General features: G+C 43.9%; 1 protein-coding gene across 1 annotated transcript in view; it reads right to left on the bottom strand.

Moving 5' to 3' along the window:
- cacnb1 (calcium channel, voltage-dependent, beta 1 subunit) overlaps window positions 1-19,290 on the bottom strand; it is a 481,576-nt gene that overhangs the window by 64,903 nt on the left and 397,383 nt on the right. Inside the window, exons 7-11 of the mRNA XM_056288701.1 lie at window positions 6,962-7,122; window positions 4,606-4,686; window positions 4,338-4,396; window positions 4,105-4,214; window positions 2,938-2,946 (exon numbers count right to left, since the gene is read on the bottom strand). Coding sequence (XP_056144676.1) covers window positions 2,938-2,946; window positions 4,105-4,214; window positions 4,338-4,396; window positions 4,606-4,686; window positions 6,962-7,122 — 420 coding nt within the window. The remainder of the gene's footprint in view (window positions 1-2,937; window positions 2,947-4,104; window positions 4,215-4,337; window positions 4,397-4,605; window positions 4,687-6,961; window positions 7,123-19,290) is intronic.

The following is a 19,290-nucleotide window of genomic DNA, read 5'->3' on the forward strand; positions in this document are numbered from 1 at the left end:
GAATTTTTTCTGATAAACTTCAGTTGTTTCAGTCATAAAGGAAGGCGGCATGAGAATGAATGAGATCTCAGTGGTGCTTGGCATAACTTAAGGGTGCCATTCACCACCGTGTGCACAAACAAATACAACCTCATCCAAAGAGATTAAGTGCACTGTTAGTTTTTTGTTTATTCTAAGGAAATGAAAGGCATAGTGGTAGGTCATAATTCTATTAGGTGATACACTCAAGTCTGCAGGCTGCTTGGACTTTTTGTTTTCATTGTCCCTCAATAACAGCTGATAAGAGCTTGTTATTTAGCATACGGAGTAAAAGTGCCCTTTCATCAGCCTGTTGACATGTGGAAAGAGAGAGATTAGGCACGGGAACCAGAAATGTCCTTGCCTCATCAGTCCAACCTCTGTGCCTTCCAAACGTGTACTGCTAACCTAGCAGCAGTGAAAGATATAACCAAGGGAAGGCAATGTGCAGAGGGGCTAGTGCTACAGAGGCATTGGCAGGCCCCAAGGCCTGGAAGGAAGCGAATGATAATTTGGGGGGCAAGTACTCTCTGTTAATAATCCCATGCAAAACTCTGCCAGATTTAGATTCTAGAGGAAAACTTGCCCTTCTTGTTTGAGATCTAGATTGATCTCTACCAAACTGAGTTCATGCCCTCATGTATATATCGGCTGCTCTTGGGTCTGGTCCTGGGAACTGTAATATAAGTTGGAAGCCACCATCTACAGCACTCCCAATTTAGCTCTACTGGACTTTGGTGCTTGTTGCACTGAAGTATAAGATTAAGGACATGGGAACAGACCTGTTTAACCACTGCTATTGAACATTGAAGGTTCAAAGATGAATTATGGGTAAAAACAAATCTCAAGACAAAGTTGCCACAAGAAAATGTATGTTTCTTTGTCAACATCACATCTAATCGAGGACGCTTAATTTATGCCTTAGGTCTCATTATTACTTGCTTTTCAATTTTACAGTCCTGTGGCAACTAATTCAATGCACGAGCGCATAAGAAAAATTAAAGGTCATATCTCTCTACTCATTTTGGTCAATCTTGTCAATTACAAAAAAAAAACCACAAAAAAAAACCCGTATTATTGATTTCACAGGGATTTAATATACCTGAAGTGGAAAGTGGATTTCAGTGGACACTGACACACAGTTATTAAGTACCTGTTAATTACAAAATCTTAATAATGATGCAGAGGTGTAAGTAAACTTATTTAACTAGAATTATCTCCCAGTTATTCTCACTGCAATGTGTATGGCATCATTTGTGTCACCATACTGCTGTTGCTGTACTGTCTTAACACTGAACCATAGTCCATTGGTGAATTTGTCCTGATGCATGCTCAATAATCCGGGCAAGGAAATCCTAGAAAGTTGAAACAGTTCATCTGGCCACACCGCTTAGTGGGAGAAACGTTTCATCACCCATCCAAGTTACTTTGTCAGCTCACTCTCAGCTGACTGCAGGTAACCTTATAAACAGCACAGTTGCATAACGACTGAAATCAACGATCGCTAGTTTGAACAAGGAGCCAAAGATTAAGATTAAGATATTAATTTTCTTTTATGAATCCCCTTAGGGAAATTCAGTTACTGCAAATTAACCCATCCCAGCTGTGATCTGTGTAGCTAGGAGCAGTGGGCTGCCGCCTTCATGCTGTGCCCGGGGACCAACTCCAGTTATTTTCCCATTGCCTCAGTCAGGGGCACAGACAGGAGTATAAACCCTAACATGCATGTTTCTTTTGATGGTGGTGGAAACCGGAGCACCCACAAAAAATCCATTGCAGCTATGGGGAGAACATGCAAACTCCACACAGAGGATGACCTGGGATGAACCCCCCAAATTTGGAAAACCCCAGAGTTCGAACCCAGGACCTTCTTGCTGTGAGGCAACAGAACTAACCACTGGGCCACTGTGCCGCCGAAAGAGGCCATCTATGTGAAGAGGGAACAACCATCCCTGAACTGAGGGGGGTTTGAGAACATTTGTTGCCATATTACAAAGTTGCGATTGCAACTATTCTCCAGTCTGTGAATAGTACACATGGCCATTGTAACTCTAGTTAATGGTCATGGCAATTTGCATATGAAACCTATCGTTGATTTCGGTCGTTATGCCGCTGTTCTGTTTATAAGGTTGGGGGATGGCGGCAGTCAGGTTGGGGGATGGCGGCAGTCAGATGAGACTGATGAAGTTACTTAGATGAGTGATGAAACATTTCTCCCTCTAAACTTTTGAGTCCAGATGAACTGATTCAACTTTCTTGGCACAAGTGAACTATTTATCTAATTTCTAAGCCATGGAAATGCAAACGGCCCCTTGAACAAAATATAGCAATTACAACTCATTTTAGGACCTATAACTTCCATCAAAAATGAGGCAATTTAGTGTAAAATGTTGAATTTGAATAATAATCAATTAAAACATTGCCTTTTATGGCCCCTCACCGTAACTCCCTAGCAGCTTTTATGATTTTGGTACTTCATCTCTCAAACAATTTTTGATTCCCTGGTCTGGTCCTACATATACAGTATGGGGACTGGAATTCTGGGGCATGGCATGATGTTGATGGCACTGTAGGGATGAGGGAGTATCAATTTCCTTTGTGTGCTCATCCCTGATTCCACTTGTGCACCTGTGCACCCTGCACATCACATTTCCCTTCAACTGCAGAAGAAAGACACATTGTAGCCATCAAACCAGCCTGTTGCTGTCACGCTGTTGAGTTGCTGCTTTGGCTTGGTAATGCCTTTTGTCTTGGTTAGAAGCTACAGGTTGTCTGACACAAGTATGAGGGACAGAAAAATGGACAGGCAAGCAAACAGGCAAGTGATGTAGGAACATATGATGAGTGAAGCAAGAGAACAGGAAGGGGGAAGAGAGGTGATATTGCATTGTTTTCCTGTAGGAAGGAGAGAATACGTACCCAGTACGTCTGAATCAAAAGAGGATGGGGGAGGAAAGGAATACAGTGGGTGGAGGGAAGGGGTTGGTGAGGAGCAGAAAAGACAGGATGAGGAGAGAGAAGAGGCCTGGTCAGACTCAGAAAGTTCAGAAGGAGCTGGTATATCAGGGAAAGCACTAGACACCATCAGTCTTGTAGAGAAGCTCACTGTCCCTACATAGTGTGTCCTGCTCTGTGTTGTGATACATGCCAGCTCATAAAGAGAAAAGACATGCCCGGGATGATTAAGCACTTGTTGAATCAGTGAATGTGCCAGAACTGTACAGGGCAGAAGCTCTATATAAAAGTCAAATTTAATCATCTGTACACTGCAAAAAATTAGCAGGTCTATCCAAAATGTAGTCTGGTTAGGTAAAGATAGACATACATACATACAGCTAAATAGATGTATATATAGGTTAAAAGTTTGTCTATCTAGCTGTCTGTCTGTATTTATTCATTGATAATGTAATAACAAAAAGATTGACAAACATTTAGATAAAGAACTTGTCCTTCTAGCCCTGATCGCTTTTTTTTGAACTTGCATGTACAAGTTTGTCACTATTTTTCTTTTTAATAAATGTGATTAGTTTGGGTTGACGTCTGCCCTTATGGCAGTGTTGGGAATAAACCTTTGCCTTATTACCTAATCTTGAGAAGAATTACATAATTACTATTAAATGATGCAGTGGCCTGGAATTTCCTCTGTTACCTTAATTCAAGTCAGGCAACTAATCACCACCAACATTATCACAATGAGTCAAGATGAGGCAGTTTAGATAGAAAAATACGTGTTAATGTGCTTATCTACAGTTTGCTATCCCTTAAATCAAGCACATCATGACAACATGTCACTCTCTCCAGCTGGTTGAGACAAGTTCATTATGGAGAACTAAAACACAGGTTGTTGTTATGAAACACAGTGAGGTAGTGAGCAATAGTCAGATGGATGATCAGCAACATGTATTGTAATAAACAACATCTGGCGATACATTATTCCAGCTGACTGACTGACTCTACCATGTGGCGTATAGTGCTTCACTACACTATTTAATATGGTCACAGGGAAACATATTAAGAACCTGTAGCTGTGGTCAAGTTAGCAGTGTTCTGTTGAATTATTTTCATGGGTTATATATTTTTTCTTACCTAGGCTTGAGCGAGTGCTGGAGCGCTCAATGATGGTGTGTTTACTGGGGTTGTTGAGGACTGAACGTTTGGCCAGGGAGATGTCTGCGGTCACCCGTGTGATGGATATCCTGAAACAGTGACAGTCAAATGACAGCCAATCAAGACTGGATAGTTTGTGTGCAGAAGCAGATCACTGACAATGACATCTACATTATAACACTGGCCCGCACCGCAGTATGCCCAGTACTCACCTGCCTTCAAATTTGTGTTTGAGAAAGTCAAAGAGTGCCTTCTGCATCATGTCTGTCACCTAAAAGAATATCCACATTAGATGATCTGCTTCAATCATAACAGGTGAAATATGGCATAAAACGAGAAAGTCAAAGAGTGCCTTCTTCATCATGTCTGTCATCTAAAAGGAGCATCAACAGTAGATGATCTGTTCTGACCATAATGGGTGAAATTTGGCATAAAAACTGACAAGGGTGTGCTAGTCTGTTGACTGGCACAATGCCTTACCTCATAGCCCTTGAGTGAAGGCCCTACTAGAATGATGGGCCTCATGGAAGGAACCACGTCATAGGGGGGGACATGCTCCATCTGAGCCAGAGAGGACACAAAGACTGGGTGAGGCACATTTCTGCATTATGTGCTCTTCACACACACAATTGCATGAAGCCCACACAGTCTCTGCAATATGTTATATGGTCACAGAAATATACTCATAATTCAATCTAAACTAAATGCAAAAGCCTTTATCCACTTGATCTCTTCCTGTCTGCAACTCACACACTACATTCAGCATGGTACATGGTGAGTCTCAGACCTCCACTCATCTTGTTAACTGCATGTGAATGGTCCAAACCTAAGAATGAATGTCTCCCTGACAGCATCTATTTCAGTACCTCAATCTACAGCCCAACACAATTAAACTGTCCACAGTTTAAATATATGCCAGAGCTAGGAAAAAAACAAAAAACAAAAAAACAAAAATAATAGTTTTTAGGACTCTTCAATTGGTTTGATAAAGGTTAATACCTCTGACCTAATTCTTGCTGTAAAAAAGGCATTTTGGAGAATTATAGCCCTTATCTCTAATTTCTATTGACCAAATGATCAGTATGACTTGTTCAAATGTATTTATTTCAGATTTCTTCCTCAGTTCTTTTTTTAATTTAAATGAAGAGTTCTTTCATTGTGTGTATATTTGTATATTTTTAAGATGAAACTCATTAAAACCTACTGACCATACACATCTTTATCTCAGATATAGCTTTACTTAAGCTACTCAATCTGCTGCAAGTATGCAAATAGGCACAGAGTCCTTCCATATTCCCAGTACATCTAGCCTTCTGCATATGGATAGTACAATATGAGTCACAAAGTGCATGATTCATCTATGAGCATCTGCCCTCTTCTCAAACTCTATTTTTTTGTAGTGGCCAGAGGGTGAGAACAGTCACACATGATGTGGGTTCATTTTTTTTTTCTTTTCATATCTGTATTCCAGGCATGCCCCCCATCTGTGGTCTGTGCAGCTTGTTGTTACACTGAAAGCAGGTGATACATTTAAAGAGCCACACCCCAGAGTATTTGATTGCACTAAGCTAGGCTAGGGAAGCTCATTTTATCTTATTTGTATGCACCGAATGTAAAAATACATAACTTGAAAACCTTTCAGTTGTCACTGAAGGGAGCAGTGCCAAAGCAGTGTACACCACTGTAGTGCTTGCTCATTTTGCTTAATTTTAGCACAATACACAGATTAGTGTCATTATTAATAGAGGTGTTTGTGTACTTCAGAGTCTTTAAATATGATTTAAGTTGTACTGACAGACAGAAAAAAGCAGGTAATTGCTGGCCACTATAGCTCTAATCAGCTATCATACGTGGAAATGAAAACATGTCTGGGTGCATTATTGTGAGGGGCACATTCTCTGTGTAATGGTGTGTGTGACAGGTGTGCACCTGCACACCGTCAGCTTAGTTAAAATTGACAGAAGCATCACCTTGATCTACAACGTGGTCTAGATGACTTTAACTATTTTGTGTCTAGCAGTGTGAAACTTGTAGGGAGTGTTTGGAGGCATGCAGGTTATATCAGACCCTGTGTACTTATTAATATTTAGAGGGAAGTGGATGGCAGGGGGCCCAAAGGGGTATATTCCACATAGATAGGCCTAACTGATTTCTTGCCCTAAAATTCTACCCTTTGCAGAATGAGCATCAGGAAACCCAAGAGGAGAAACAACAGAAGACTGAGTAACACAGAGGGGGAATAAGAGAATAAAATATTAACAGGTTAGAGATTAGTCATGTTAGAGAACAATGCAAACTCACCGACTTCTGTTTCTGTTTAGCTGGACCACCTACAGTACCATTCCGCACACAAAACCCCCAACAGAGAACAGGCAAAACAGATAAAAGAGAGACAAAAAGCAAAAAACACGGAGCACATTTTGTTATCGACAGGCTTGGATTAGGGGGAGGTTGGGAGAGGAGTTGTATATTAATCAAGACTGAGACTTTACAGACTATATCTAAAAACAAAATTGTAGAGATGTCATTTCAGAGCACAAGTTAAGCTCAACGTCTCTCCCAGTTGAAAGGCATAGAAACAAACATCCAAACATATCTCAGCACTACCATAGTGACAAGAGCCCAAGAGGCTCAATGAGTGTTAAATTCAGGAACTAGAAGCAGGAATTGGTCAGCTGTGAGCAGTTAGTCAGAGATGGAGGGGGAAGAGAGGTTAATAGACTAAGGAAGTGTGGTGGGGCAATGAGACCAGACTGCATCTTGGAGGAGTAGCGAACAGATGGGGGGCAGTGAGGAGGAGGAGGACACAAGCAGAGTCCAGGGCCCCTAGTATTACCTTCTTAAAGAAGGGCAGTCGGTGAGCGTTGGCCTGGGGGGATGTAACGCTGCCTGACGTGCCCTTGGGGGAGTGAGGGTCACCCTGGGACTCAGGGGGCTCCTCAGCATCCAGGTCGAGGGGGTCAACGTCAAATGATACCGTGGACATGTCCACATGAGCTGAGGGGAAGGGTAGGGCAGTGCACGCAAAGGCGACAGGAGGGCAATAGAGAAGAGAGAAAGAGAAAAGAGAAGGTGAAGTAAAATTAGGATGAATGTAAAACAAGATGAAAAGAATAGGGTAAACTGTAAAAAGAAGGAGGTGTCTGAGATGCATCCAAAAAGAAGCATGGAAGACATAGTACAAAGAGAAGTCATCACAGGCTGAGATCTACAAAGCTTGCATAATGCCATTTAAATATAACAGTGACCGGAGATTTAAGAATGCATTTGATTACAGTGGAGCAAGAAACAAGATGTAGGGTCCATATGAACAAAAAATGCAGAGTGAATTCTGAGTGCTGAGAAAGTGACATTAAAAGATGCATTGATGGAACCAGAGTGGTATAGGTAAGGGAGAGGAGTGAAATCAGTGGTTTGTGTGTGTGTGTGTGGGGGGGGGGCAGAAGAAAAGTATGGCAAAGAAGGAGGAAAAAAGAAGGAAATGGAAGTTCTGAAAGAGAGAGGGGTTTGTGTTGTGGGAAGGAGGAAATAATGTGTGTCGGAATACTGTGTGCCAAAGGGTTATCACTGGGGATTGGGGGAATAAAATTGGCTCAAGGGGGAATAGGGTCTGTGTACTTGAATGGGTCAGATCAACCACACAAGACTCATACAGATCTGCAAAAGACACCCGTCTTTGACAGATGTGGTCAAAAGACAGGCCACTGTTGTATATGACCTGCCCTGCATCACTGCAGTTCTGTTGTAAATAGTGTCCTGTAAAAATGCCTAAATGTCAATCACTTTTGATTAGGATTTTTCTTTTTTTCTTCCCGTTCCTCCACAATTCTCTCCAGGACTGTGCACAGACTATTAGATTTATGAAGGGTGTTAATTCTGAGCTGTGCTAGTAGTCCCGTCCTGTTTACTGATGTTATTCTTACACATTTTCCAAATACATACTCTGCAGTTGGAATATTCAGTAATGATGTCAGTGATCACTGTATAGTTGCCTGTGTTATAAACTGCAAACTACCTAAGACTAATCCCCAATCAATTTTTAGAAGGAATTATAAACATTTAAATGAACAAGCCTTTTTGCATGATCTGTATAATAGTGAGTTGGACCTTGTCTGGGAAATGGCAGACGTTGACTTGGCGTGGAATTATTTTAAACACCCTTCTTGGCTCCAGTGGCGTGTGGTTACTTTTCCACTAGGTGGGGCTGTTTTGAATCCAGCACGTCAGAATTATAATTTTTCTTGACACACAGCAGGCTTAAGAGTCTAGTCCCATAGGATACATAATTTAATCACTTTTTTAAGAAACACAAGTCTACTTCCAAACGTCTAATACATTTCAGAAATAAAAACAAATAGCATATATTTAACAGAACTCGTTTATTTTTCCATTTGCCTGTCATTGTCTGACACTATATTTCATTTATGTAATGTAGGCTTGATAACATGCATTAATTGAATTAGACAAGTAAATTAAAATGATAGGCTATTACTGATTTTTTTGCATTTGAAACAGTTATTCTATTTAAGCCACAACTAATCATATTTCAAATTTCACAAAACAATCAAATTTCCACCCATAAACATAATTCGCAGCCATATAAATCTCGTTAAATTAACAGTGCAAATGCGGGAAAGTTTCCAACAAATAGACGTACATATTGTGCACAGAAAGTGTTCCACATAAAATAACTAATGAGAAAAAAAACTAAAGTAAACTATCGTTAACATAGGCCTACAGCAGCCTACTACATGTATCCGGGTAGCTTTAGGACCCAGGAGCCTTGACGTAGCCCATTCATGACAAGCCACTTCCTATCACTTCCAAGCCACTTCCTATCAAGACTCGCGATAGTTCATAGGGGAAGGTCCCGCACAACCTGCATCTGAGCATTATGTTTTTGTTCCCAGAGAGTGTAAATGCCCGAGATTTTAAGGCAAAATTGCTTGTGACTTGATGTCTGTCAAGGACTGGATCGACGAAGCTTGTAGGGGTCTATCAGTTAGACATATACCTCCAGCCGAGCAAGCTCTGTTTCTGTTTGATCATTTAGATGGGGAAGCAAAAGCTGAGATGAAATCCCACTCTGTTACAGACAGGGACACCCCAGATAAAGTGTTCGCCAATCTTTTAGAGAACTATACGTGTTCACAGGTGTATGTTCTTGTACAGCAGCAGTTTTACTTACACACACAGAAAGAAGGTGAATCTGTTAGAGTATTCTCATGCTCTCAAGTTGATTATGGACATTGCCATTCGTAAGAGTCCCAATGGGTCTATTTCTAACTCTGACTGCACTTTACGTGACCAGTTTGTAGAACACCTGCGTGATGAAATGCTCCGTACACATCTAAAAGATAAGCTTGTGGCCTCCCTCGCACTGTCTTTTATGGACTTGTGAATAACCAAAGGGCCCAGACGCACTCATGTGATATCTATGTGAGTAGTTGTGAGGCAGACGCTAATGTCATTGTTGCTAAACCTAATAGCGAGATTGCCAAGGTGAAAGGCTTTACGTCAGCAACAGTTACAGTTCGATGCCATTCTGACAGAGGGAGGGTCCCAGCTAAGCCATATAGGTTTCAATCGGGTGGTAAACTAATCTGCTCCCGTTGTAACCAAGGTGGTCATATTGCCAGGTTCTGCTCAGTTGAGCTGAACCCTCCCGCAGGTTCAGCTACTAGGGCAGGCCCCCGAACATAGTCGCTATGCAGCCATTGGAAAACTAGCACCTTCTGGTGTGGGGAGCCAGGGATCAGAAGGGGGTCGTTTGTAATCCAATCATATTTCATCTGAACATTCATCCCAACTCATAGGAAATTGTCCCATAGTGGAAGTTAGTATGGGGGGCATTGTAGTCCCCTGCTTATTAGACACAGGATCGATGGTTACTACCATTACGGAGGGCTGTCTTAAGCAGTATTTCCTGTCACGGGGGGCAGAGCAGCTGCAGCAGTGCAGCTGGTTACAGCTAAAGGAAGCTAATGGCTTGGACATTCCCTATGTTGGTTATCTAAAGTTGGATGTCAATGTGTTGGCCAAGACCCTACCAAAAACAGGCGTGCTAGCAGTAAAAGATTCTCCAGATTCATTTTCTCAATCACAAAATGGTAAAGTGCCTGGTTTACTCGGGATGAACATCATCCGCAGCTGCTATCATGAACTGTTTGGTCACAATGGTTCTGTTTTTGACCCACTTTTTGCACAAACTGTTAACCCTAACTGGCAAGAAGCACTTTTAGAGTGCCATAGCATGGAAGCATTATCAGAGAAAGGTTGTATTGATAAGGTCAACGTTCGAGGTCTGGCTATGTGCATCCCTGCCGGTTCTTTGAAATTCATCACTACAGCTTGTTCTCAGGTACCTAGGACCGCCCTACCCTCCGTCTTTTTAGAGCCCTTGTACGGGGAAGGTCAACTTCCCACTGTTTTGCTCGTCTCATAGGCTTTGCTTACAGTTGACAATGGTCAGGTCACCTTACCTGTTGTAAATATAGGTGAACAGGATGTGTGGCTGCAACCCCACACTGCTTTAGGTGAGCTTCATGTGGTTCAAGCAAAGAGTTAAAGCAAGCAAGGAGTGCAATCACCTTTCAGGAAGGCGGGGTCCAGGGCCAAATAGCAGTCGTTCAATCACAGAGGGCCACCACTGTTTCCTCACCTGATCCTTAGCTGCTTCCTGGCCTAACTTGACCCCTGAGCAAGAACAGGAGAGTAGGGCTCTGCAAGAAAAAGTATTGGGGGGTGTTCAGTCAAGGGGATTGGGACATAGGCTGTACTAGTTTAGTGGAGCATGAGATTTCTTTATTGGATGAGGTTCCTGTTAGGCAGCATTACAGACGCTTAATCCCAACACAGTACGAGCAGGCCAAAGCTCACATACATGAGCTATTGGAAAGAAGGGTGGTTCGACCAAGCTGTAGCCCCTATTCTTCCCCCATCGTAATCGTACAGAAGAATGATGGCAATATACAGCTGTGTGTCGGCTGTTGAATGTGAAAACCTAGAAAGACGCATACCCTTCACGCCGGATCGAAGAGTCCTTGGATGCCTTGACCAGAGCTGGTTAAGTACTCTAGAACTTGCCAGTGGTTACAACCAAGTCCCTGTGGTGGAGAAAGACAAGGCTAAGACTGCTTTTTGTACACGGTTCGGATTGTTTGAATTCAACCGTATGCCCTTCGGACTTTGTAATGCTCCAAGTACCTTTCAGAGGTCGATGGAGTGCATATTAGGAGTTCAGAGCTTTCAAACTCTATCTTGACGACATCATCATATTTTCCTCTTCCTTCCAAGAACATCTGCAATGGCTAGAAGTTGTCTTGTTGTGCCTCCAAGAGCACAACCTGAAACTCATGTTGAAGAAGTGTCACTTCTTTCAGCAAGAAGTTAAGTATTTAGGCCATGTCATCTCTTCAGGGGGAGTAGCAACCGATCCAGATAAGATTAAAGCCATAGCTGAATGGAAGCATCCTACCACTACGACAGAACTGCACTCCTTCTTAGGCTTTGCCTCATATTACCGGCGCTTTGTGGAGCGGTTTGCACAGTATGCTGCCCCATTACACAAACTGGTCGCGGAGCCTGAAGGCAGCAGAAAGAAACCAAACACTGGGGGCAAGAAGATATTGGGAGGGTACTGGAGCCGATAATGTGAACAAAGCTTCCAGAAGTTAAGAGAGCTTCTGGTCAGCGCTCCTGTACTGGGGTATGCAGACTTTTCAAAGCCCTTCATATTGCAAATACATGCCAGTCATGCTAGCTTGGGGGCAGTCTTGTCCCAGGAGCATGAAGGGCAGCGCAGGCCCATTGCATATGCCAGCTGAGGCTTAAGGCCTACGGAGAGAAACATGTCGAATTACAGCTCCAGGAAGTTGGAATTCCTTGCCCTTAAGTAGGCCCGTCACATACAAATTCAGAGAATATCTGCTCGGAGGGAAAGTCACTGTCTATACAGACAACAATCCTCTCAGTTATTTACGCACTGTGAAGTTGGGAGCAGTTGAGCAGCGTTGGGCATCAGAGTTTGCCCTGTTTGATTTCGAGATCAAGCACCGCCCTGGACCCTCAAGTCGAAATGCAGATGCACCTTCAAGACAAAATGTCCAAGACTCAATCGACGCAGTAGCTGCTGGTATTTCCATACCACAAGAGGTCAGGCAAAGACATCCAGAGCCTGTGACTAGTCAGCATGTTACTGTGTATAGTAGTATGATTGATGCCCTCCCTAACCGTCAAAAGGCAGACTTAAAAGCACTACAGGCTTCAGACCCTGTCATTGGACCCTTCCTGCAATACTGGAAGAGAGGGAGAATGCCCTTCAAATAAGAACGGAGTAGAGCGTCTTCTGAGTTCTGGCAGCTGGTAGGCCAATGGGCCAAGATCAGGGAAAAAGAGGACATCTTGTATCGCTGAATAATCCAACCCGGTGAGGGCAGAGAGATGCTGCAGCTCTTATTGTCTCTCTGTTTGAAGGAAGAGGTGTTGAATAGCCTCCATGACAACCACGGTCACCAGGGGGTAGAACGAACAACAAGTCTGGTGCGTGAAAGAAGTTATTGGCCCCGCATGTGGCAGGACATCGAAAGGTACTGCCATGAATGCAGCCGATGCGTCATCTCTAAAGCTGTCCAACCCCATGCAAGAACATTTATATGCAACCTCTCTGCCTCTAAGCCCCTGGAAATTATTGCTATGGCTTTTACATTACTGGAGAAGGTCAGCAATGGATGGGAGAACATGCTAGTAGTGACAGACGTGTTCTCAAAATTCACCCAAGCATACCCAGGCACGGATCTACACACGGGCTTACCTGGGCTTGAGCCCAGGGGCCAATCAGGAGAGAGGGCCTATGATAGAAGGGGAAAACATATATACTTTAATTTTTTTAGAGGCCCCAAGTCCGAAATCTCCCCCGAATCCGAGCCCCCTCCCCCTCCAAATGGTGCTTGTAGTCTATCGTTGAAATGGCAATGTGTGTCTTTCATGTTCACGTTACCTTAGCTGACCCTGGGTTGTACGTGTATCTAAATGCTACCTTAGCTGACCTCGTTTATAACCAACCAGGGGCAATGTTCTGTTCAAAAGTGGTATGCAATGCGCAGGTGCACGTTGGTTTTGAGATTGTGGGAAAACGACAGCTAGTTTACTAATTCAAATCGATGCAATCAAAATGTCAGAGTCTCAGCCACCGCGTAAATTTGAAAGTGGTTATCAAAAAAGAAAGACACAGAAACTCAAGGAGCTTCGTGAGCAAGAACTGCTTAAAAAGATTCCGAAACTTACTGGATATTTCGGTAAGGCTCCTGCTGATCAGTTGCCTGTGGGGAAAAAATTGAGCGCCGCTGCCAAAGAGCTCGACCTAGCAACAAGTGGCAGCGCTGCTAATCATCCAGCAGCAGAAGTAGCAGCAGCACTTCCAGGCCCAGCAGCACTCACTAGCCCTGCTCCCAACAGCACACCTTCAGCCGACCCAGACGAAGATCCGGTCAAACAGCCTAGTGACGAGAACGCGGACTTCAATATCACAGCAGCCGACCCCAGAGAATCGACCGCAGAGCCCTTGGGTACTAATGCTAATGATGTAGCAGCAGTAGCTAGCCACCCCGATCAAGCTGCCAGGTCAAACGTGGATGAGGATCCATATAGTACAGATGCAGCACGCTGGGGTAACATTAATGAAGATGTGCGGACTTATTGGGTGAGTAAAGGGCCAGAATCATGCCAAAATAAAAACGTGCATTTCTCAGCTTCTGAGAGACAATATAAACATCAAAAGCGGTGTTTTTCAAAATCTCTATTCAATCGAAAGCTTGTTAATGGAGAATATGTGCCCAGTGAGTGGCTCCTTTACTCTCAATCTAAAGGAGTGGTGTTTTGTTTCGTCTGTCGCTTGTTTGGGGACATAACATCACATTCAAAGCCATTTGTTAATAATGGCTATAATGATTGGAAACATGCCCATGATGGCATAGTTGAGCATGAAGGCTCTGACTCCCACAGGAAGGCGATGCTTGCGTGGATTGCTAGGACGGCAGATAAAGGACAGATCGATTCAGACCTGAAAAAACAATTCGAGAGTGAATGTGATTACTGGAAAGATGTGCTCAAACGGGTGGTCGCAGTTATTAAGTTTTTATCCGAGCGTGGGCTACCTTTTAGGGGTGACAGCGAGTTATTTGGTCTTCCAAGTAATGGCAATTATTTAGGCATGTTAGAAGTGATAAGCCGATTTGATCCTTTTCTAAACGCACACATCAATAAATACGGGAACGCTGGCCGAGGAAATCCTTCCTACCTTTCTTCAAATATTTGTGAAGAATTTATCGGGCTGATGGGACAAACGGTGCTTTCAGAAATAATAAGTCAATTGAAGATCGCAAAGTACTTCTCAATCAGTGTCGACTCGACTCCTGATGTTTCGCACGTAGATCAATTTACGTTCATTATGCGTTATGTGTCGCCCGACGGATCCATTGAGGAGCGTTTCCTGAAGTTTTTACCAACAGCAAGTCACACAGGAGAATCGTTGTGCAATTCAGTTCTCGCTGTTCTGCAGGAGATGGATATCGATATAGCCAATTGCAGAGCCCAGTGCTATGACAATGCTAGCAATATGGCAGGGTCGTACAAAGGGTTGCAGTCACGCATACGGGAGATTAATCCACTGGTGGAGTGGGTTCCGTGCGCTGCCCATACGCTCAATTTAGTGGGAGTAACAAGTGTTAACTGCTGTCTTGAGACAGACGAGTGTTTTTCTTTGGTGCAGAGCCTTTTTAATTGTTGTTCCAAGTCAACCTCGCGCTGGCAAATTGTTACCTCGGGGTTACAGCCAAACGATAACAAGCGAATTGACACGCTTAAAAGCCTATCCGATACGCGGTGGTCCGCGCATGCCCAAGCTACAAAGGCACTCTGCCTGAATTATGTTAATATCCAGCAGTCTATTAAAAAAATATCTGATGACCCAAACCAAAATTTGACCACTCGTAATGAGGCACGAGCACTCAACAAGAAAATGGAACATCTCGAGACGGCTTTCCTTTGCAACTTGTGGAATACTATTCTCCAACAATTTCAAAAGACAAGCACTTCCCTCCAGGCTGTGGAACTTGACCTATGTAACGCCGTTGATTTGGTGTGCTCATTAAGATAATTTGTAGCTGGGTTGCGGGATCAGTTTGAGGGCTTTGAGTCGGCAGCAAAATGCTTGTCGCCCGCAGTTTCACAACTCTACAAATCGGACACGCAACGCGAGTCAAAACGAAAAAAACATTCTGATGAATCATCAGAACCTGACTGTCACATGTCAATGTCAGGCAGACAAAAAATTTCCGTGGGGGTCTTCACTATCATTGACAAACTTGCCGCGGAGCTAGATTGAAGGTACAAGTCGTACAAGGAGGTTAACCACAATTTTGGATTTTTAAACAATCTACATAACCTCTCCCCACAGGACCTTCGTTCTTCTGCACTTAATCTGTAAAAGAAATACCGCACGGATTTGCAAAACGATTTTGCGGATGAACTGGCCCAGTTCAGGGAATTCATCAGAAATGAGGAGAAGAAATCTGCGAAGACATTGCTGCAGCTGCTGAGGCAAAGGAATCTACAGGCTGTGTTTCCAAGTGTAGACGTTGCACTACGGCTATTCTTGACTTTACTGGTAACAAACGCGGGAGGTGAGAGATCTTTTTCAAAGTTGGCTCTGATGAAAAACAGACTGCGATCTAAAATGCATCAGGAGAGACTGAACTATTTGACTTAAATGTCACTTGAGAGTGACCTGCTCCGGGCCCTGGATTTCACAGACATAATCGCGGATTTTGCAGCCCGAAAAACCAGGAGGAAATGCTTTTAAGGTAGGCTTTAATTTGCTGTATTTGTTTAATAGCAATAGCTAGCTACAACTTAGACAATGTTGTTCGATTGCAGGTTGACACTGACCATATTGCTAACTGTTGGATTGTGAATTTGACTGGTAGAGTGTGCCCTGACAAGTTGAGGGAGTGACTTAATGTGTGTTATAATTCTGATTTCAGGTTGCAGTGATGCATTCTGGCAGTAAAACGCGACACTGCTGTTTGTAGCACAGACGGTATTTCAGTAAAATGTAGAGGCGTTGTCTTTATGAATATGGTGTAGGTGAATTGAGATGCAATAAACAATTAAGTCAGTTTGTTTTCATGCAGAAATGTATGTGTTTTGGACGGGGTATAGGGGCTTGGGGGCCACAAAAAGGTGGGCAGCCCAGAGGCCTATGGTTGGTTAATCCGTGCCTGAGCATACCCCATGACTGATCAGAAAGCTAATACTGTAGCCCGAATATTGACGGAGAGATGGTTTTACACCTATGGAGTCCCCAAGCGAATCCATTCAGATTAGGGTAGGAATTTTGAAGGGGACCTGTTAAAACACCTCTGCCAATTGTATGGCATTGAAAAGAGTCGCACTACTCTGTACAGGCCAGAGGGCAATGGGCAGTGTGAGCGATTCAGTCGCATGCTAGGTGATTTGCTGAGAACCCTTCCCCCTGAGAAAAAGAAGAAATGGCCCTTGTACCTCCCTCAAGTGCTGTTTGCATACAACACTACACGGCACCAATCGATGGGTCACTCCCCATATGAGCTGATGTTTGACCAGAAAGCTCAGCTGCCTATCGACTTCTTCCAAGGAACGACAGAAGAAGGTTCCAACTTACGCTGTGTGGGAGATTGGATTGATGAACACCAGCATCGCCTGAACTCTGTTTACAAGCATGCCAGAGAGCAACTGGAGGCAGCAGCAGAGTGCCGGGGCCTCCAGAACCTGCCCAACATGACAACTATCGTGGAACCAGGTACGCTCATTTATAAGAGGAGCCATGCCCAAGGACGTCACAAAATTCAAGACTGGTGGGACCCCACAGTTTATGAAGTAGTGAGGAATAGGGATGAGAATGGAGCAGTGCGTCAGATTTGCCCAATCAATGGCCCCCAAGGGCAAGAGAAGAACATCCATCGATCAGAGTTAAGAGTACTCCCAATCGCATTGCATCAAGAACCTCCAGCACCCGTAGTTGATTCCCCTCCAGCCGAGCTGGCACCAAGCTTGCCATCAGAGGGCAACAGCCAGGATGAAGACAACAGTGAGTTTGGAGGTATACTCCAGTTAGAGCCGTTTCCCCAGTGTAACAGCACCCCTCATGTTGTGCAGGCCCCTCTAAACCCCCGACAAGAAGAGAATGCCCTAGAGGCCAAAGAGCTACAAACAGGGCTGTCCAGTACAACTACAAACGCACAAGCAACTGACTGTCTTGGGACCGAAGGGCAACCAAGAGCTGACCAGGAACTAGCAACTGCCACACAGTCAGCTGGAACATCTGGAAAAACATTGCGCCATACATCTAGAAGTACAGCAGGCCAACATCCACATCCATTTAATCTCCCTTGCTCAGCGATTGGGGCACAGACACTGCCCAGGGGCAGCCAGGGGCTGCAGCCCAGCGAGTGTCAAACCAGGCCATCCAAGCAGTATTTAGACCTTGGCTTTAGGTTACTGTAAGCACCAGTGATGTCACCGGCACGGTGACCTTTGCAAGTGGGGATGAGTGTAGCCAGGTAGCTTTAGGAATCAGGAGTCTTGAGGTAGCCCATTCATGACAAGCCACTCCCTTTATCAAGACGCATGATAGTTCAAGCTAGTGTTTGCTAACTAGCTCAGTGCTAACAGTGTGGGAGACAAGTCGACCCGTGTTGCAGGCGGAAGCCCAGTGTTGTCAAGTGTCGGCCGCCTTGGTTTGCCTGGATGGTAGGCAGGGGCTAGGGAAGCCGGGTTACCAACCCAATAGCTCTCGGTACGTTTGGTGCTAGTTGATTAGTATGTTTATTCAATTGACCTTATTTAATTGCAATGTTTTATCACTTGTAGCGACTGTCTCCGAGCGTGATTGAATGCATAATGCATCAATGAAGACGGGTTACGAACCCAGCAGCTCTGGGTATGTGAATTAGCCTAGGCTACACATAGTTAATACTAATAGTGAATACTAATGATGCTTTATGAATTGCGCAAATTGCACATTTTAATCTCCGGCCACAGGTAGTGTCCAGCAACTGCCACTGTTTTTCTCAACCTTAGTTTTCCCAATTAGCTTTGCCTTTGTGCCTTGCCCTGTTTTGTTTGTTTGTATGCACGCGGGTCTGCGTGGGTTGATTTGGGGCCACCAGTTGCCTGAGCCTTATGCCTGGCTTGTTAACCATAGGAGAAGTGTGCTACAGGTTGCAGTGAGTGTGTTTATTGATTTTATGAACAGACAGCATGATATTTGACATTTGGTGTGATATTCTACTATTCTAATGTTTGCCGTGATGTGCTATTCTGAACATGATAGTTCTTATTTATTGTAACACTTGCTTTGAGGTAGCCTAGGCCTCAGGTTAGGAGCTCATCAAGCTAAGCCCTCCAAGCCAATAGGCCCACAGTCACATGCTCCGCCCCTACCTTGGTATTTGTTATTTTTCTGATTGTGTCCATATGGGAAAATATGTGTCATCTTAAAAACAGCTGTATGCAAATAAACATTGTCTTACATTTTTTATACCACAGCCTCTGTCCAGGTCCATTTAGTTGGACAGGACGTGTGTAGGGAACCCAGCCTTAAACTACTTGATGTATTTGAGGGTCTCTCACCCCTGTGTGTGAGTGGCGTCGTCAAACACCTAACATATGTTCGTAATTTGCATAGTAGTAGACATAACGTTCTAATATACTATAGTCATCAGTTCTTCTCCCCGCCACATACATATTGATCGATAAGCATTTGGAAGCCCCGCATCACGCTCGCACCGTCGTAAGCATGCGCTGTCACTTTATCTCTCTGCTGCTCTCCCTTCTCTGGCAGGATGTGTTCTAATTGATTGAGAATTGATGCGGCAACAGTCTCGGCATTGGCAGTCTGTATGGGAGTAAAACTGTAAAAACGCTCTTGAATGTTGTGTATAAGTCACAACAGTGTGACTGTAGTCTAGGACACTGCAGCCCTAAATTTTACTTCAGCCGGTTTACGGCAGTAAAACAAGACGTTGTTGATACTACTGTAACCGGCTATTTTCTTGCCCGGTGCGGGATTCGATACGGGGTGTACTGCACCACAAGGCGACATCACTAACCACTCGGCTAAAGGGT

The sequence above is a fragment of the Lampris incognitus genome, chromosome 10, assembly GCF_029633865.1.
Source record: "Lampris incognitus isolate fLamInc1 chromosome 10, fLamInc1.hap2, whole genome shotgun sequence".
NCBI lineage: Eukaryota > Metazoa > Chordata > Actinopteri > Lampriformes > Lampridae > Lampris > Lampris incognitus.